This window comes from Carcharhinus amblyrhynchos, chromosome 19 (assembly GCF_965287045.1).
Source record: "Carcharhinus amblyrhynchos chromosome 19, sCarAmb.v2.hapA, whole genome shotgun sequence".
In the NCBI taxonomy this organism is placed as follows: domain Eukaryota; kingdom Metazoa; phylum Chordata; class Chondrichthyes; order Carcharhiniformes; family Carcharhinidae; genus Carcharhinus; species Carcharhinus amblyrhynchos.
In genome coordinates, this window is record NC_137342.1 from 9,937,331 (window position 1) to 9,959,126 (window position 21,796).

The 21,796-nt window shown below is 45.1% G+C and overlaps 1 protein-coding gene across 4 annotated transcripts in view; it reads right to left on the bottom strand.

Moving 5' to 3' along the window:
• LOC145355302 (phosphatidylinositol 3-kinase C2 domain-containing subunit gamma-like) overlaps positions 1-21,796 on the bottom strand; it is a 232,168-nt gene that overhangs the window by 68,146 nt on the left and 142,226 nt on the right. For all 4 annotated transcript variants that reach the window (XM_080207240.1, XM_080207237.1, XM_080207238.1 and 1 more), the window contains one exon: positions 11,042-11,149. In XM_080207240.1, coding sequence (XP_080063366.1) covers positions 11,042-11,149 — 108 coding nt within the window. The remainder of the gene's footprint in view (positions 1-11,041; positions 11,150-21,796) is intronic.

Consider the following 21,796-nt stretch of genomic DNA (forward strand, 5'->3'; position numbering starts at 1 on the left):
CCATCGTAGTGGGTCGGATCTCAAACAATGACGAGACAGAGTACAGGAATGAGATAGAGAATCTGGTGAACTGCTGCGGCAACAATAATCTCTCCCTCAATGTCAACAAGACGAAGGAGATTGTCAACAACTTCAGGAAGCGTAAAGAAGAACATGCCTCGGTCTACATCAACGGGGATGAAGTAGAAAGGGTCGAGAGCTTCAAGATTTTAGGTGTCCAGATCACCAACAACCAGTCCTGCCCAACCCCCCCCAATGCTGACACTATAGTTAAGAAACTCCAGCAATGCCTTTACTTTCTTAGAAGCCTAAAGAAAGTTGGCCTGTCAGCTACGAATCTCACTAACTTTTACAGATGCACCGTACAATGCATTTCTGGTTGTATCACAAAAGGTCATGAACGTAGCCCAATCCATCACGCAAACTAGCCTCCTTTTCATTGGCTCTATTTAGAATTCCCGCTGTATCGGCAAAGCAGCCAGCGTAATTAAGGACCTCACACCCCCCAGACATTCTCTCTTTCACCTTCCATCAGAAAAAAGATGCAAAAGTCTGAGATCACATAGAACATAGAACACTACAGCACAAACAGGCCCTTCGGCCCACAAGTTGCGCCGATCATATCCATACCTACCAGGCCTATCTAAAACTCTCAATCCCATTAAATCCCATGTACTCATCCAGAAGTCTCTTAAAAGACCCCAACAAGTTTGCCTCTACCACTACCTACAGCAGCCGATTCCGCTCACTCACCACCCCCTGAGTGAATGGAATCTTACCAACGTATCACGTACCAACCAACTCAAGAACAGCTTCTTTCCTGCTGCTGTCAGACTTTTGAATGGACCTACCCTGCATTAAATTGATCTTTCTCTACACCCGAGCTATGACTGTTACACTACATGTTGCATTGTCTCATTTGCTTCTCTATGAATGGTATGCTTTGTCTGAATAGCGCGCAAGAAACAATACTTTTCACTGTATGTTAATGCATGAGACAATAATAAATCAAATCTTGTGCCTGACTGTATGTTTAGAACTGCATTAATAATCCATTGGCAAGCCATTCTCCAAATCACAGTGAGGCAGACACTGATTTGTTCAACCTATCGGGGTCTAAAGGACCTATTGCCATATTTAAACGCCACCTGAACACACACATTCACTCTCTGGTTTTATGCTCTGTATGTCCTGAGATGGCCCTCAGGAGTAAAAAGCCACACGCGTCCAAGGTTCAGCCCCAAATCTCTGCTGGCTCATCTCAAAGCTGTTTGCAAATCCACAATGCCTTCTTCTCGAGGGATGGAACCAGAGGTCCACCCATGTCACCTCGTCAGGCTGGGAGAGGGTCGTAATGGAGGTCTGTGCCATTGGGACCCAAAAAAGAAATACCCTGCTGTGTGGGAAACAGAAGAATGATCTCATCTGCTCTGGCAGAGTACGTCAACCTACTGCCGTCAGACACACGAAAGGTTACACAGCTCAGGGATCTCACACATGGTTAGCAGAGGAGCGTTAAATGTCTGATTTACAACCTGCACATTTTCAGCCTTTATCAGGGAGGGCTCAGCACACACAAGCAGTGACATGCATGTTTCCCAACCTCTGCTCCAGCCCTTCTCATCACATCTCATCCTGCTGCCTTCGTACAGGCCAAGCTAGCCCACAGCCAGAGGGAGGGGTCCAAGGCAGGAGGAGGGATGGTGGACTTCTGAGAGATAACTTCCTTTGAGGATGAGGCAGAGTTGGCAGGGGGACGGTGGACGGGGTGACGGGGGAGGGGCGATGGGAGTGTGCGTGACAGGGATCGCTCCAGTGGCGAAGGTGAGATCAGCCTCCCCCAGTACGGATGAACCTTCCGTGTGTTGATGACATCACATTATTCGCAGTGAATGATTTAATTTGATTTATTATTGATCATTATTGTCACACGTATTAACATACAGTGAAAAGTATTGTCTCTTATGCGCTATACAGACAAAACATACTGTTCATAGAGAAGGAAACGAGAGAGTGCAGAATGTAGCATTACAGTCATTGCTAGGGTGTAGAGCAAGATCAACTTAATGCAAGGTAAGCCCATTCAAAACTCTAACAGCAGCATGGAAGAACCTGTTCTTGAATCGGTTGGTACATGACCTCAGAAATTTGTGTCTTTTTTCCTGACGGAAGAAGGTGGAAGAGGGAATGTCCGGGGTGTGTGGGATCCTTGCTTACGCTGACTGCTTTTCCGAGGCAGCTGGAATTGTAGACAGAGTCAATGGATTGGAGGCTGATTTGAGTGGTGGGCTGGGTTTCGTTAAGGGCCCTTCGTAGTTTATTGTAGTCTTGGATAATGGCGTACAACATTGCATTCTATACAACAAAATCTATCTCTTCCAGATACCAGCAGGCCCAGACACAGGTGCAAACAGACCATCAGCCCCAGCAGCCAGTAACTCCTGAGGATCTGGAAGATGCTACATAAAAACCAAGTTTCTTCTTTCTACATTGCTCATAATAATAGTTAACTAAGAGAAAATAATTAGATTTTCTAATGAGAAAAACGCCAATCATAACTTCTAGGTCCAAATCTTAGAAAAAGAACCCTGAAAATTAGCTCACACCAAGATTAAAAAAAGGTTGTGTGTCAGCATAATACACCATGCAAATATAATACACACCCTGCTGCATTAGCAGAAAGTTAATCATATTTAAGTAATAACTATTTTGCATGGGCTCATAAGATGTTTCTATAGAAACAATTCCGAGGTGTATGCCAAATGCATTGGGGCCTGCTTCCCTGCGCTTTGAATCGCTATGTCAAACTAATTGCAGCAAAGGGCCTCATTTAAACAACTAACAAATTATTTTGTTTGACTGCTTGCTTTCCAACATTGAGAATCGAGGTTGTGGAGCTGAAGTAATTTTGCTCTAAGCACAGGCCTTAAGGATGTAGCACTCTTGTAATTTATTTCCCTTGTGACTTCGAGACATCAGAGAACGCGGATCATTAAATTCACCTCACTCTGCGTTGGATTTCAATTTATTTTCTAATTTAAAAATCAGCATTCCGTTCTGTTGAGCGAATGTGAACATTTAACCCTTTCAGGCAGCAACATGCAACGTGTAAAAGGGAGATGTCAGTGCGCTTATGGCCGCTTGGAATTCCGTCAAATTTTGACTCTGGCATATTTTTGTTGTTGTAAAAAAAAACAAAGACTTAGATCCGCCAGAAAGGCTATTTAATTTTCTAATTAGCTTTGTTCAGTTGGTAACACAGGGCGGCACGGTAGCACAGAGGTTAGCGCTGCTGCTTCACAGCTCCAGGGTCCTGGGTTCGATTCCCGGCTCAGGTCACTGTCTCTGTGGAGTTTGCACATTCTCCTCGTGTCTGCGTGGGTTTGCTCCAGTTTCCTCCCACAGTCCAAAGATGTGCGGGTTAGGTTGATTGGCCATGCTAAGAAATTGCCCCTTAGTGTCCAGGGATGTGTAGGTTAGAGGAATTAGTGGGTATGATATGTAGAGATACGGGGGTAGGGCCTGGGTGGGATTGTGTTGAGTGCAGACTCGATGGGCCGAAGGGCCTCTTTCTGCACTGTAGGGTTTCTATGGTCTATAATTCCAAGGACTGCGAGTGAGACGTGAATCCAGACTCTTGGATGACATTTCAATGCACACCAGAAGGGCTGCTGTGTCTGCCATGGGTGGCACAGTGGTTAGTAATGCTGCCTCACAGCTCAAAGGCCCCGGGTTCGATTCCCGGCTTGGGTCACTGTCTATGCGGAGCCTGCACGTTCTCCTCGTGTCTGCATGGGTTTCCTCTGGGTGCTCCGGCTTCCTCCCACAGTCTGAAAGACGAGCTGGTTAGGGTGCATTGGCCGTGCTAGATTCTCCTTCAGTGTACCTGAAGGCGCCGGAGTGTGATGACTCGGGGATGTTCACAGTAACTTCATTGCAGTGTTAATGTAAGCCTACTTGTGACACGAATAAATAAGCTCAATTTTTCAGGTGACAGGCAACTGCTGTCTTCTGCGTGAAGAATCGTAATGGAAACACTTGACAACTCACTTGCCATTGTAATAATTTTTACAATTATCGAAAGAATAGCCTTAAGGCCTGTGCTTAGAGCAAAATTATTATAGAATACCATTAGTCTTTTTAGGATAACACAAAGTACTCGATGAATTCACCAAATGAATTACTTTGGAACTGGAGTCAATGTTACGTAGGCAAAAATGACAGCCAACTGTGGGCAGAAAATGATCAATTCATTGTATTTTGTGCTATAGGTTAGGGAAGGAGGGGTATAATCAGGATACTAGGTGAATGTTCCATTCTTTTTCTTTATTGACTCTAAGCTACATAGCCTCCTCTACATCCCCAAGACCACTTATTGCCACCTCTGTAAAACTGCACAAGTCTCCTGCTGTCTCATCCATACTTTTGTGACCTCGAAGCGGTTACATAGTTCCATGAAAGTGGTGTCACAGGAGGTAGGGTGGTGAAAAAGTTATTTGGCAAACTTGCCTACATCAGTTACAGCATTGAGTGCAGGAGTCGGGACAGTGTGTTACAAGATATTGGTGAGGCCGCATTTGGAGTCCTGTGTACAATTCTGGTCACCCTGCTGTCGGAAGGATGTTATTAAACTGGAATGGACGCAAAAAAAGATGCGGAAGGATTTTACAGGGCCTGGAAGGTTTGGATTATAAGGAGAAGCTGGATAGGCTGGCATTTTTTCCCCTTGAGCGTAGAAGGATGAGAGGTGACCTGATAGAGGTTTATAAAATCATGAGGGGTGTAGATAAGGTGAATAGCCAAGATATTTTCCCCAGGGCAGAGGAGTCCAAAACTAGAAGGTGTAGGTTTAAGGTGAAAGGGGAAAGATTTAAAAGGGGCCCGAGGTGCAATTTGTTCACACAGAGAATGGTGCGAATGTGGAATGAGGTGACAGAGGTGGGTACAGTTACAATGTTTCAAAGACATTTGTATAGGTGCATGGATGGGAAAGGTATAGAGAGATAATGGGCTGAACACAGGGCAAATGGAAACCTGGTTGGCAAGGACAAGTTGGGCCGAAGGGCCTGTTTCCATGCTGTACATCTTTGTGACTCTAAACCTTGAGACTATTCCATTGCTCTCCTGCCTCACCTGCCATGTCTCCTCTCCCCTCCATAAACCTGAGCTCATCCAAAACCTTGCTGCCCACATCCTAACTCGCACCTCAGACCTGTTCACTCAGCGCCCACAAAATAAACTGTGAATTGGGCGTTGTTCGGAAGGTACGGATTCTGAATATTTCATCATGTTTCTTAACACAAATGTCTGTAGCTCTAGCCAAAGAACAGCAACAAAAAAAAAACATTCCCCTCGAGGAGTTTTCGGAACTGCCCCGGATCCTTTTTGTTCTTCTCAATGTCTAAAATGCTGACTAAGTCAGAATACTGAAGGAGCTTTTAATTTAAGCTCCACTCCCCATAATAATGAAAGGAAAGAAAGTACGGATGAGAATCTCACCCTTCCGGTTTTTCAAGTTAGGTGTCAGTTTACCTTGGTACTAGTTTGCTCACCTCTAAGTCAATGCTACTGAGCTTTTCAGCCCTGACCTCGGGTTTGAGCAGCTAACCTAGGCTAACACTTCCGTGCAGTACTGACGGTGTGCTACATTATTGGAAGCACTGACTATGGGGTGTCGTGTAAACTGAAACCCTATCTAATGGTGCGGGTGGACGTAAAGAAATTCCATTCCCAAAGTCATACTACTTGAAGAAGAGCAGGTTACTTGGTCAACATTCATCCCCGAATCCTTATCACCAGAATCATTTACCTGGTCAGCTATCTCATTTGCTATTTGTTGGACCTAGCCACGTACAAAGTGGCTGTCTGTAAACTAACAATAACTTCAAGAGGTGGCTGGATTTAGCACTTGAGGTGAATAGGGTCACAGGTTCTGGGGAAAAAGCAGGATTAGGCTATCGAGTTGGCCTATCAGCCATGATCATAATGAATGGCGGAGCAGGCTCGAAAAGCCAAATGGCCTCCTCCTGTTCCTATCTTCCATGTTTCCACCTCATTGTCTGCAATTCACTGGCTATGAAGTAAGTTACTGAGGATGTGAAAGATGCTATATAAATGCAACGTGTTTCATCTACCGCACCTCATAGCTTAAGCATATACAAAAAATGAAGCATAGGAAAAGACTATTCCTGCCCCATACTGTTAAGGTGTAGCTCATGCAAATCATCTGCTCCCTTGTCTTAAATAACCAGTATAGCTAAACCTCCTGGGAGCCTTAAATGCTTAGGCTGATTTTGGGAGAAAGTATCCATTGAGAAATTCTTCTCTGCCTCCTGAAGATGTTAAAGAGGTTCCAAGAGTCCACAGTGACTGGTTGACACTTTCCCCATACCCAATTTACACTTGCACTGTGTGCAGATGGTAGGGAGCTAAAATAAAATTAAAAAGCTGGAAATACTCGGCAGGTCTGGCAGCATCAGTGGATTTTTGCAGAGTCAGGCCTTTCAAAAGGGCAAGTGAGCCATTTCTGGGATTTCCACCCCCACTTCTGGCCTCATTTTGAATGCTTGGCTGAGCTCCGAGAATCACTAATGGATCAGATGCGCAGGGTCAACATCCATAGAACCATAGAACACTAACAGCACAGAAACAGGCCTTTTGGCCCTTCTTGGCTATGCCGAACTATTTTTCTGCCTAGTCCCACTGATCTGCACCTGCACCATATCCCTCCACAGCCCTCTCATCCATGTACCTGTCCAAGCTTTTCTTAAATGCCAGAAGTGAGCCTGCATTTACCGCTTCATCTGGCAGCTCATTCCACACACACTGTGTGAAGAAGCCCCCCCAATATTCCCTTTAAACTTTTCCCCTTCGCCCTTAACCCATGTCCTCTAGTTTTTTTCTCCTCTAGCCTCAGTGGAAAAAGCCTGCTTGCATTCACTCTATCTACATCCATCATAATTTTGTACACCTCTATTAAATCTCCCCTCATTCTTCTACGGTCCAGAGAATAAAGTCCTAACCTATTCAACCTTTCTCTGTAACTCAGTTTCTCAAGTCCTGGCAACATCCTTGTGAACCTTCTCTGCACTCTTTCAACCTTATTAATATCCTTCCTGTAATTAGGTGACCAAAACTGCACACAATACTCTAAATTCGGCCTCACCAATGTCTTATACAACCTCACCATAACATTCCAACACTTATGCTTAATACTTTGATTTATAAAGGCCAATGTTCCAAAAGCATTCTTTACAACCCTATCTACCTGTAACGCCACTTTTAGGAAATTACATATCTGTACTCCCAGATCCCTCTGTTCTACTAGTGTCCTACCATTTACCTTGTATGTTCTACCTTGGTTTGTCCTTCCAAAGTGCAATACCTCACACTTGTCTGCATTAAACTCCATCTGCCATTTTTCAGCCCATTTTTCTAGCTGGTCCAAATCCCTCTGCAAGCTTTGAAAACCTTCCTCACTGTCCACTACTCCTCCAATCTTTGTGTCATCAGCAAATTTGCTGATCCAATTTACCACATTATCGTCCAGATCATTGATACAGATGACAAACAACAATGGACCCAGCACTGTTCCCTGTGGCACACCACTAGTCACACGTCTCCACTCAGAGAAGCAATCCTCCACTACCACTCTCTGGCTTCTTCCATTGAGTAAAAAGTCTGACAACACCAGGTTTTAGTCCAACCTATTTATTTGATAATATACTCGCAAGCTTTCGGGTTAGCCCCTTCGTCAGGCTAACCCGAAAGCTTGCGAGTATATTATCAAGTAAATAGGTTGGACTAAAACCTGGTGTTGTCAGACTTTTTACTGTGTTTACACCAGTCCAACGCCGGCATACCCACATCATTCTTCCATTGAGCCAATGTCTAATCCAATTTACTACCTCTCCACATATACCTAGCGACCGAACCTTCCTAATTAACCTCCCATGCGGGACCTTGTCAAAGGTCTTACTGAAGTCCATGTAGACAACATCCACCGCCTTCCCTTCATCCACTTTCCTGATAACTTCCTCAAAAAACTCTAATAGATTGGTTAAACATGACCTACCACGCACAAAGCCATGTTGACTCTCCCTAATAAGTCCCTGTCCATCCAAGTATTTGTAGATCCTATCTCTTAGTACTCCTTTCAATAATTTACCTACCACTGATGTCAAACTTACTGGCCTTTAATTTCCCGGATTACTCTTTGAGCCTTCTTTAAACAACGGAACTAACATGAGCTATCCTCCAATCATCCGGCACCTCACCCGTAGATATCGACATTTTAAATATATCTGCCAAGGCCCCTGCAATTTCAACACTAGTCTCCTTCAAGGTCCGTGGGAATACCCTGTCCGGTCCTGGAGATTTATCTACTCTGATGTGCCTCAAGACAGCAAGCACCTCCTCTCCTTTAATCTGTATAGGTTCCATGATTTCCCTACTTGTTTGCCTTATTTCTGTAGACTCCATGCCAGTTTCCTTAGTAAATACAGATGCAAAAAACCCATTTAATATCTCCCCCATTTCTTCTGGTTCCTTACAAAGCTGACCACTCTGATCTTCAAGAGGACCAATTTTATCCCTTACTATCCTTTTGCTCTTAATGTAACTGTAGAAACTCTTAGGATTATCCTTCACCTTGACTGCCAAAGCAACCTGTCTTCTTTTAGCCCTCCTGATTTCCTTCTTAAGTAGTTTCTTGCACTTGTTATACTCCTGGAGGGTTACCTTTGACCAGAAGCTAAACTATATCAGACATAAAAATAAGGTGGCTACAAGAACAGATCAGAGGCCAGAAATTCGGCAGAGTGTAATTCACCCCCGATTCCCCAAAATCTGTCCACTATTTTTAGGGGTCACATCAGGAGTGTGAGCGAAGATGCCCCACTTACCTGGAAGAGTGCAGTTCCAACGCACCCCGATCCATCCCCATGGTGGTGTATAGAATGAAAGCTAAAGTTTCATATCATCCACCACCAATGCACCTTAACAGCAATGTGTACCATCTACAAGATGCAGCAACTTACCAAGGCTCTTCAGACAGTACCTTCGAAACCTGTGACCTGCACCATCTGGAAGGTCAAAGGCAGCCATTACATGGGGGCCTCACCGCAGCAAATTCCTCTTCAAGCCACTCACCATCCTGACATGGAAAAATGTCATTCCTTCACTGTCGCTGGGCCAAAATCCTGGAATCCTTAACAGCACTGTGGGTGTACCTACAGCAGTTCAAGGAGGTAGCTCGCCACTAGGGATGAATGCTGGCCTAGCCAGTGATGCTCACACCCCATGAACGAATAAGTAACATCTCATGAGGCCCTCCATGATGCTGGCCAGGCACAGAAGGAGCTTGTGTGCTCAAAAGCCCTGAGATAGAGTTGAGTTCACCTGCTTCATGGATAGAGATTGCAAAGTGTCAGGGAACTTGGCCACATCTGCTTTTGTTGCTCCAAGTACTTCGTCCCAATGACTCCAGATGCTCTTGCTCATTGCTCCATGGAGCATCATAGTGACTACGCTTCCTCTTTCAAGAGGCCTGCGCTTACCTGCCTCTGCCTTAGACACTTTCTCCGGCAAACTAGTGCTGCATTCCTTATCGAGTGCCTTTGATTCCGCTATGAATGCCAACAAGGTATGGGCTGACACTGTGCTGCAACATTCTCGGGGCCAGATCTCCTTGAGGGGCATGTGCGGACTGGTGTGAAGTGAAGCTAAGAGTAGCGAGGGGGGGTGTTCAGTGGTTGCACTCTACAGAGTCCTACCCCCTACAACATCGATGAGGGAAATTAGAGTTCCAGGCTCTCCGAGGGGGAGCAGACCCTAAGCTGAGCCACTGTGCTTCACCGTAGCCCTGAGCTGGGACGAGGAGTGGGAACCTCTTGTAAGGGAAAGCAGAGACAGGTTTGAAGAGCAGTCCCTCAAGCCTGGTTGTCAGAGAAGGAGCCTGCAATGGGTTCAAATTTCACTGTCATTAACTTCATGCTGGGCCAACAATAACAGGTCGATAAATAACATTTATTCTGCATAGTTTGAAGTTCAGTCAAGACTTTCAAATGTTTGCATAGGGGAAGCAGTGGTACTATCACTGGGCTCATAATCCAGAGACCCAGGGCAGCGCTCTGGGGACCCAAGCTCGAATCCCACCATGGCAGATGATGGAATTTAAATCCAATAAATTCTGGAATTAAAAGTTGAATGATGACCATGAAACCATTGCCATGTGTCGTAAAGAGCCACTCGGTTCACTAATACCTACCGCTCCTTACCCGGTCTGGCCTACCTGTGACTCCAGGTTCTCAGCAATGTGGTTGACTCTGTACCAGCCTCTGAAGCGGCCTGGCAAACCACTCAGGTGTCACCAGTACAAAGAAAGCAGCAAGGAATGAAATCGTAAGGAACACCTGGCATCGACCCAGGCACTGAACACAACCAAGGCAAAGGCAAACCCAGCTCTATCGACCTTGTAAAGTCCTCCTTACTAATATTTGGAACAAGTACCAGAGGCAGTAGTAGAAGTGGGTACAATTTTGTCCTTTAAAAAGCATTTGGACAGTTACATGGGTATGATGGGTAGAGGGGGATATGGGCCAAATGCAGGGAATTAGGATTAGCTTAGGGGTTTCCAATAAAAAGGAGTGGCATGGACAAGTTGGGCTGAAGCGTCTGTTTCCATGCTGTAAACCTCTATGACTCTATCTGCAGTCTTGTGGCCACTACCATGTGATACCTGGGAACACTACCACCTGGAGGTTACCCCCCCCACCCCACCGACCATCCTGGCTCGGAAATATATCGCGGTTCCTTACCCGTCGCAGGGGCAAAATCCTGGAAATCCCCCTCTAACAGCACTGTGGGTGTACCTACACCTCAGGGGTAAAGACTGCAGCGATTCAAGAAGGCAGCTCACCCCCACCTTCCCAAGGATGGGCCTGGTCAGCGACGCCCACCTACCTTCAATTTATACAATAATCCAGTCGACCTGGGTCATCTTTATAAACACGTCACCATTTCTGTGTGTGTGTGAACTTACACTGGCATCAACGCCCTTGACTGCAAACGCAGGATTCAACGGCAGGCGACAGACATGTTCCTGGTAGAAGAATTTCTCCAATTTTTCAATCTCTTTCATTAGTAAAGACTGTAAATGGAAAAGAATCGTTCTTTATTTCTATGCAGAAAATAAATAATGTAACTAAAACAATCACAGTACCAGGAAAAAAAAGCTGGACATTTCTCTTTTATGAACAGCAATGAGAAACTCGAGGTTAAAACCCAGCGATGACCTGTGCTCCAGGAATCGAAAAACTTTTCCATTATATACGTGTGGATTAATATTATGAAAGTTTCACTGGGAAGAGGGTGTAATTATATTACGACACATGGACATGGGAATTGGGAATAGAGAAAAACTGACAGGAAGTGCATGCAGATGTCAGATTTTTAAGTATTATACAGTAGAGATTTAAGTTATGTATATACTTTGAAAAGTCGTGTGGGAGAAAAGGGCAAATAATACTGAACAATTCTAACACAGGTTGCAAAATGTGGCTCCTTCGCATCTGTAATATTCGGTGCTATAAACGTCAATCCACAATGGGTGTCTGCACACTTCCACTGCAATTTTTCTACCTGAATCTCAGCAAGGAACAGTCTTTCAGACGTTTCCCCTCCGTGTGGGTGGCACGGTGGTTAGCACTGCTGCCTCGCAGCGCCAGGGACCCGGGTTCGATTCCAGCCTCGTGTGACTGGCTGTGTAGAGTTTGCATGTTCTTCCCGTGTCTGCGTGGGTTTCCTCCGTGTGCTCTGGTTTCCTCCCACAATCCAGAGACGTGCGGGTTACGTTGATTGGCCATGATAAATTGCCCCTCGGGTGTCGGGGAAATTAGCAGGGTGAATATGTGGGGTTATGGGAATAGGGCCTGCGTGGGATTGTTGTCAGTTCAGGCTCATTGGCCAGGATGGCCTCCTTCTGCACTGTAGGGATTCTATGATTATATGATTCACAAAGAATGTCCTCACTAAAAGCTGCCAAACTGCTGCAATTACAAACATTACATCAGAGTGGGGTGAGGATGGAATTGACAATGGCTTTGAATGTGACTGCAGTCATTAACTATTTAGATCATAGAATCATACGGTGCACAAAGAGGTCCTTTGGCCCATCGAGTCTGCACCGAACACAATCCCACCCAGGCCCTACCCCCATATCATACCCACTAATTCCTCTAACCTATGCATCCCTGGACACTAAGGGGCAATTTCTTAGCATGGCCAATCAAACTAACTCGCACATCTTTGGACTGTGGGAGGAAACTGGAGCACTCGGAGGAAACCCACGCAGACATGAGGAGAATGTGCGAACTCCACACAGACAGTGACCTGAGCCGGGAATCGAACCCAGGACCCTGGAGCTGTGAAGCAGCAGTGCTAACCACTGAGCTACCATGCCACCCAAACAAGTGTCTACTTTCTTCCAGGCTGCAGTTGGCAATAACTCTTCCACTTCTACCCTCAAATTCTATGTAAGAGAGGTCATTGAGGGTCTATATTTGAAGAGAGCTGAATGCACTCTATTCTCTCTTGTCCAGAAAAACAAGCAGAGTTTGCAGGCTTCCCTGTGGCACTCTGACTGTCCACTGTGCCATCTGTATTTGAGCCATTGAGATACATCAGAGGAGAGATAGTAGGTGGCAATGACTGTCCTTTGACCATGTGGCTCATGCCTCTGGGGCACAGCCCACATACAGATGGGAACCACAGAATCCCTACAGTGTCGAAAGAGGCCTTTCGGCCCATTGAGTGTGCACCCACTCTCCAAAAGAGCATCCCATCAAGGCCTTCCCCTTCACCCTACCTCAATAGCACCATGCACTTTCCATGGCTAATCCACCTAATTACATACTATCAAGGGACAATTTAACATGGCTAATCCACCTAACCTGGATACCTTTTACTGTGGGAGGAAACTAGAGCACCCGGAAGAAAGCCACGTGGACATGGGGAGAATGTGCAAACTCCACACAGACAGTCACCCAAGGCCAGAATCGAACCTGGGTCCCTCACACTTTGGGGCAGCAGTGCTAACCATTGTGCCACCGTGCGTGTAACAAAACAATGCTGCCATGCAAAACGAAAGCGAGCAGATCATCGAGGTGCTTAAATGATGTTTCCACAGCCTGGATTGTTTCATCTAATGTGAGACCAATAAACTAACATTCTCCATTCACCAAACTCATCGCCCCTCTATTAGTGACCATCACAACAGTCAATTGACCACAATGCCAAAATTAAAGAAACCAAAAAACTTCCAAAGTTTTAGATCAAACCATGACATACTGCATACAAACATCGAACTACAGAATTACACAACTGCTACAGTGCAGAAGGAGGCCGCCATTTGGTCCCTTGTGTCTATACTGGCTCTCCAATGGAGTATCATGACCTAGTGCCATTCCCCTGCCTCTTCCCTGTACCCTTGCACATTGTTTCTCTTTAAATAATCATCTAATGCCCTCTCAAATACCTCGATTGAACCTGCCTCCACCACACTTCCAGACCTGAACCGCTCGCTGTGTGAAAAAAAGTTCGCCTCAAATCGCAGTTGCTTTTTCAGCAAATCACCTTAAATCTGTGCCCTCTCGTTCTGGATCCTTTTACGAGCTGGAACAGTTCCTCTCTATCCACTCTGTCCAATCTACGCATGATTTTAAACATATCAATCAAATCTCCTCTGAGCCTTCTTCTCCCCAAGAAGAACAAACTCAACCTCTCCAATCCATCCTCATAACTGAATTCTCATCGCTGAAACTATTTTTGCGAACCTCCTTGTACACAATATTCCAGCTGAGCTCTTTCACTGGAGAAGTCCTTGGAGCTCTGGCACTCTGGTCCTAGGAAGCCCAGATTCAGGCTGCACCATCTTGGCATGGCTGATAGTCAACTGCAAGGATACAGGCAGCGTGTCAGTGCTAGGAACACGAATGTTGGCATCATGAGAGAGGCAGAGGTGGCAGAGTGGTTAGCATTGCTGCTTCACAGTGCCAGGGACCCAGGTTCGATTCTGGCCTCGGGTGACTATCTGTGTGGAGTTTGCACATTCTCCCCATGTCTGCGTGGGTTTCCTCCGGGTGCTCCGCTTTCCTCCCACAGTCCAAAGATGTGCGGGATTGGCCATGCTAAATTGCCTCTTAGTGTCGGGGAATTAGCAGGATAAATACTTGGGGTTACAGGGATAGGGCCTGGGTGGGATTCTTGTTGTGCAGGCTCGCTGGGCTGAATGGCCTCCTTCTGCAATGTAGGGGGTCCTACGATTCTAACTGCACATCATCGAGCACCTACCACTGGCATTGGTCCCAGTAACCCGTTGGAGGACAGATTGTGTGAGACGCTGCAACCCCCTTGTGGCATCTTGCAGCCAGGCTGGCGGTGGTGAGAATTTGCCTCAGCAACATGCTCAGCTTGCCTAACTAGAGGCTGGTCTTCCACTGTAACATCCAGGTGCTGGGTTGTCTGTGTTGCAATGAAAACAGAGCCTTCAGCCATCAAAGGCTGCAACAAAGGCTGGGTATGCTGTGTGTGTTAATGGAATAAGCCATACTGGAATACATAGACGCCAAGCTCTGCACATAGCCCTGTGCCAGGCTGGTGCAGGACTCTCCAACAATCCTTGTCCTTCCACGATCATTTTGACCAGCCATCTCCAGCTGGGTGTCCCAATCTCAATCCTCTGCATCAGAACTCCTGGCTGACCTTGTCCTCCAGTGAGCTTGAACCTCGTTCCCTGCTCTGGCTACTGGCCCTTGTCTGGACTCTCCCAACATGCAGACTCTTGCTTTGAAGTGAATCCTCTAACATTCGCACAGTGTTAGTGTCCGAGCTGAAGAGTGAGGGCAAATGATGGTATCGTTCCTCTCCCAAACCTTTCCCCTGCACCGCAGTCTGACCAGCTGGTCATTCTTGGATATTTGAAAGGCGGAAGATACAAGGGTCAGGTTGAGGTGAGAGTAAAGGGGGAGTTGGGGGTGGTGGGAAGCAAGAGATGCGGGTTACACCATATGTTAACACTACCTGGAGCTTGGAAATGAGAAGAGAGTCTGGAATGAATGGGAAGTGAAGGGAGGATTAGCTGTCAGAATAGTGCCATCTTGAATGGTTTCAGTCTCATTGCCAATTGCCGTCTCAGCAATGGCTGCTCGAACGGCAACCACTGTCTTCTCTGTCAGGATAAGGCCGTGCATCTGTGCTGTGGTGGCTTTTCCAAATTGTTTTTATCAATTATCTAATCAATCGGGATCAACTGAAATCAGAATGGTAAACCAGCTAACCGTCCATTGACTCTGTCTACACTTCCCGCTGCCTCGGCAAAGCAGCCAGCATAATCAAAGACCCCACACGCACCGGACATTCTCTCTTCCACCTTCTTATGAAAGTTTGAGATCATGTACTAACTGAGTCAAGAACAGCTTCTTCCCTGCTGCCATCAGGCTTTTGAATGGACCTCCTATATTATAAGCTGATCTTTCTCTACACCTTATCTGTAACTGCAACACTATATTCTGCACCCTCTCTTTTCTTTCTCCCTGTGAACAGCAAGCTTTGTCTGGACAGCACGCAAGAAACAAAACTTTTCATTATACCCCAATACGTGCGACAGGAATAAATCATTTCAAATCAAATGATGGGAGTGTGGAGTTTAGTCAGAGTTTAAAATGGAATATGACACACTAGTTATAAAAGAATGACTGTGACAGTCAGTGAGCACTGATCCAGGTCAGACTGGACAGTTGAGAGCCAACCATTTGATGCGGCTCTGGAGTCACATATAAGCCAAATCAGGAAAGAACAGCCAATGTCGTTCCCTAAAGTCCATTAGTGAACCAGATGGGTTTAGGAGTCTGGGTCTATACTCAGTATCATTTAGAAGGATGAGGAAAGATTTAATTGAACCTTACAGGATTCTGAGAGGCCTGGATAGAGTGGACGTGGAGAGGATGTTTCCATTCGTGGGAGAGACTAGAACTCAAAGGCACAAGCTCAGAGTGAAGGGACACTCCTTTAGAACTGAGGCGAGGAAGAATTTCTTCAGCCAGAGGGTGGTAAATCTGTGGAACTCATTGCCACAGAAGGCTGTGGAGGCCAGGTCAGTGAGTGTCTTTAAGACAGAGATAAGTTCTTGATCAATAAGGGGATCAAGAGTTACGGGAGAAGGTAGGAGAATGGGGATGAGGATCATATCAGCCACGATTGAATGGTGGAGCAGACTAGATGGGCTGAATGGTCTCATTCTGCTCCTGCATCTGATGGTCTTGTGGATGACTTGCATAGACGACCAGCCTTTGCTTTCTTTCTCTTTGCATTTACTTTTTGGTGTTTTACATCTTTGTGGATTTTTCAAACCACCTAATAGTGCCAAGTGTGGATCTACCCTGAGGCTCTGTCTCAATTGTCTGCTTCATCTTAATACCCTTTTTCGGGGGTGGACAAGGATGATTTATTTACAGGATCTTATGATCCAATAAAGTCTTGAGTTCTTTGTCTAAACCACTGGGGTGAAACCCCTTCTTTAATGCTAACCTTTACTTCTTAAGACTTTGCACGTACCTCCCACTCTTGATCAATCAAGCTCTTACACAGCTTATCATTATCTCATCTCAAGCTGTTTTCCCTAATAATTTCCATCCTCTTGAGGTCTCCTTCCATCTCCAGAGGGCAATCTAACAATCAGAAATTTGTATCTGTCTATCACATTTATTTGTCCCCAAAGCTGTTTAGAAGGCTTTTTAACATAATAGTTATTTAGCCCATCTGTCCTTTGTGTGTGTACCAGACTGTTGAACCATGGTGATTCACTGAACTAATTCCTATTCTATTCCTACATACCAATTAATTTTCACATTTAAGCAAGTATCCCAATTAAACAAGGTTAACTGAAAATTCTAACACAGCTTAGAAGTATGGTTATTAGTTTAAAGCATTTCTCCCACAGTTGGAAGGTCTTATCTAAGCATGGCTTTGTTCCAGGCTAGGTACAGCTGCCTTCACACACGAATAACCACTCCACTAACTCTGTTTCTAGGGAAACAAAACCTAGGCAGTTTACAGCAGGATGAAACTTTAAGCACAAAGCTATTCGCCTGGTGCCTGTCTCTTGCTGGGTAGCTCCTGCCAACTTGTCTTGCAGGAGAGGGGGAAGTGTGTTGGCGAGTGTGGCACAATGTAGCTGTGCTGAAGGTGCAAGGATGATGTGATGTTTTGGATTTAGGCGCGAGTCATTGGAGGGATTGCCAGTAGGTGTTGAAAGGACATAGAACATTACAGCGCAGTACAGGCCCTTCAGCCCTCGATGTTGCACTGACCAGTGGAACCAATCTAATGACCCTCTCGCCTAAACTATTCCAATGTTATCCATATGCCTGTCCACTGACCATTTGAACGCCCTTAAAGTTGCCGAGTCCATAACTGCTACAGGCAGGGCATTCCACGCCCTTACTACCCTCTGAGTAAAGAACCTACCTCTGACATCCGTCCTATAATTACCACTCCTTAATTTAAAGCTATGTCCCCTCGTGTTAGCTGTCACCATCCGAGGGAAAAGGCTCTCACTGTCCACCCTATCTAACCCTCTGATCATCTTGTATGCCTCAGTTAGGTCACTTCTCAACCTTCTTCTTTCTAATGAAAACAACCTCAAGTCCCTCAGCCTTTCCTCATAAGACCTTCCCACCATACCAGGCAACATCCTGGTAAACCTCCTCTGCACCCTTTCCAATGCCTCCACATCCTTCTTATAATGCGGCGACCAGAACTGTACGCAACACTCCAAGTGCGGCCGCACCAGAGTTTTGTACAGTTGCAACATGACCTCACGGCTCTGAATCCAATCCCTCTACCAATAAAAGCTATAAACCAATAAAAAGCTAAGGAATGGGTATCATGTGAGCCTCGTGGTGCAGAGGGAGGCAATGGCCTGGTTTATTAATGACCATTATTGATTTAATGACAATTAATCCAAGAACTTAGCTAATGTACTGGGGACCCGGGTTCGAATTCCACCATCTGCCATGGCGGAATTCAAACTCAATAAAAGTAATCTGGAGAGAAGAATCCACTGATGACCATGAAACCATTGTTGATTGTTAGAAAAACCCATCTGGTTCCCTAAAGCTCTTTGGGAAGGAAATCTGCCGTCCTAACCTGGTCTGGCCTACATGCGGTTGACTCTCAGCTGCCCTCGGGCAACTAGAGATGGGCAATAAATGCTGGCCAGCCAGCGATGCCCAGGCCCCACAAATGAACAGTTGGCTTGATATGGGATTTGAAGATACTTTCATTGTCATTGACCATTCCTGTGAAGCCACTGATATTTTTTATGGGATTACATTCAGGTTCTCCAGTTGAACCAACTGCCACCAGTGTTATCAGTTCCCACTGCCTTTCAAAGATGGCCTTGACCCCTGCCCCCTGTAGTAGATAGAGAACATCGCTCCTCATCTCCACCTCTTGTGCCAAGGCCTCCAGTGCAGAGCTGGAAAGCTTTGGAGCTTCCTCTCTGCAATGTTGAGCATTTTCCATGGCAAAATACTTTTGGAATGACTTCCAGCCCCTGCTGCAGCCGCAGTTCTCTTCCTCTTTAAGTGGGGCAGGCAGGTTTTAAGTAGTTCTAGTGAGCTTTAGCTCAGGCTGGCCTCTCATGATTTTACACCCGCTCCCTATGTGTGCACACCCACAGCAGCATGTCTAGTGACGGCAACACATTGTAATTATTTTAATTAGCAGGCAGGAGGGTGCACTTTCAGCATTAGTCACAGCGGGTGCAGGAGTTCAGCCAGAGAACCTGGATGCAAATCCATTAAAAGGTCAATGAGGTTATTCATGCAGATCCCGCCTTAAGACCTTGTCCCTTGCCTGTGGTGTGTTGATCCTCAAGTTAAATCATCACCAGTCAAAGGGGATGGAGCGTGCGGTCATCTGGATTCTGCCAACTTTACCTTTCTAATTATCAAAACCAATTCATGATCGGTCGCAGATTCTATGGGATTTAAGCATTGGCTGTGCACTGTCATTGTAGAAAACAAAATTCTTCAGTAAAAGAAGACAGTGCAGCTGGTGAATGTCGAGAACTGGAGACATGGTTGCAGGGTGGTCATGACTTGTTAAACAGGATCAGATTTAGGATACCTTGCTCCCTCGTAGGTTCCATTACACACTGTTCAAGGAAGCTATTGCAGATACGTTCTACGTAAAATATCCAGGGGTATCAGATTGTTCGGAGGGACCTACAGGAAGGTAGGGGAGGTGGTGTAGCTCCGATATTTAAGGATGATATCAGGGTGGTAGTGAGGGATGATATAGGTTCTATAGAAAAAAAAGGTTGAATCCGTTTGGGTGGAAATTAGAAATAGTAAGGAGGAAAAGTCACTGATAGGCATCGGCCACCAAATAATGATGGGGCAATAAATAAACAAAGAAATAACTGGTAAAAATGGTACAGCAATTATCATGGGGGATTTTAATCTACATATCAATTGGTCAAACCACGTCAGTCAAGGCAGCCTTGAGGAGGAGTTCATAGAACGTATCTGCGATAGGTTCCTTGAACAGTATGTAATGGAACCTATGAGGGAGCAAGGTAGCATAAATCTGATCCTGTTTAACAAGATGGAAACAATGAAAGATCTCACAGTTAGGGATCCTCTGGGAAGAAGCGATCACAGTACAGTTGAATTTAAAATACAGATGGAGCGTGAGAAGGTAAAATCCAATACCAGTGTCTTGTGCTTAAACAAAGGAGACTATAAAGGGATGAGGGAGGAGTTGGCTAAGGTAGACTGGGAGCAAAAGCTTTATGGTGGGACAATTGAGGAACAGTGGAGGACTTTCAAAGTGACCTTTCAGTGCTCAGCAAAAGTACATACCACTGATAAGGAAGGACAGTCGAAAAAGAGATAATCAGTCATGGATATAGAAGGGAATAAAGGAGGGTATCAAATTGAAAGAAAAAGCATACAAAGTGGCAAAGATTAGTGGGAACCTAGAGGATTGGGAAATCTTTAAAGGTCAGCAGAAAGCCATAAAAAAAGCGATAAAGAAAAGTAAGATGGATTATGAGAGTAAACTAGCTCAGAATATAAAAACAGATAGTAAAAGTTTCTACCAATATATAAATTGAAAAAGAATGGCTAAAGTAAACATTAGTCCTTTAGAGGATGAGAAGATGGATGTGATAACTGGAAATGAGAAGGTGGTTGAGGGACTGAACAGGTATTTTGTGTCGGTCTTCACAGTGGAAGACACAAATAACATGCCAAACATTGATGACAGGAAGGCTATGGCAGGTGACAACCTATAAACTATCATTATCACGAAATAGGTAGTGCTAGGCAAGCTAATGGGGCTAAAGGTAGACAAGTCTCCTGGTCCTGATGGAATGCATCCCAGGGTACTAAAAGAGATAGTGGGACAAATAGCAAATGGATTAGTGGTAATTTACCAAAATTTGCAGGACTCTGGAGTGGTTCCTGCAGATTGGAAAACAGCAAAAGTAATGCCACTGATGAAGAAAGGAGGTAGACAAAAGGCAGGTAACTATAGGCTGGTTAGCTTAACTTCTATAGAAAGGAAAATGCTTGAATCTATCATCAAGGAAGAAATAGCGAGAGATTTGGATATAAATTGTCCCATTGGTAAGACACAGCATGGGTTCATGAAAGGAAGGTCATGTCTAACTAATTTGGCAGAATTCTTTGAGAACATTATATGTGCAGTGGACAATGGAGAACCTGTGGATGTGTTATATCTGGATTTCCAGAACGTATTTGACAAGGTGTCGCACCAAAGACTGCTACATAAGATAAAGGTGCATGTTGTTACGGTTAATGTATTAGCATGGATATTGGATTGGTTAACTTACAGAAAGCAAAGAGTGGGGGATAAATGGGTGTTTCTCTGGTTGGCAATCAGTGATTAGTGGTGTGCCTCAGGAATCAACGTTGGGACCGCAATTGTTTTTGATTTACATAGATGATTTGGAGTTGGGAACCAAGTGTAGTGTGTCAAAATTTGCAGATGACACTAAGATGGGTGGCAGAGCAAAGTGTGCAGAGGACACAAAGTTTGCAAAGGGATATAGATAGATTAAGTGAGTGGGCGAGAGTCTGGCAGATGGAGTACAATGTTGGTAAATGTGAGGTCATCCATTTTGGTAGGAATAACAGCAAAATGGGCTATTATTTAAATGGTAAAAAATTGCAGCATGCTGCAGTGCAGAAGAACCTGGGTATCCTTGTGCAGGAATCTCAAGGAGTTGGTTTGCAGGTGCAGCAGGTAATTGAAAAGACAAATGGAATTTTGTCCTTTGTCGCTAAAGGGATGGAGTTTAAAAACAGCGAGGTTATATTGCAGCTGGATAAGGTGCTGGTGAGGCCACACCTGGAGTGCTGTGTACAGTTTTGGTCTCTTTACTTGAGAAAGGATATACTGGCACTGGAGGGGGCGCAGAGGAGATTTGCTAGCTTGATTCTTAAGTTGAAAATGTTGGCTTATGAGGAGAGACTGAGTAGATTGGGGCTACACTTATTGGAATTCAGAAGAATAAGGGGAGATCTTATAGAATCACATAAGATTATGAAGGGAATAGTAAAGATAGAAGCATTTATTCTATCTTATCTATTCCCTTCATAATCTTATATGTTTCTGTAAGATCTCCCCTTATTCTTCTGAATTCCAATGAGTATATTGTTTTCACTGGCGGGTGAAACTAGAACTAGGGGGCATAGCCTCAAAATAA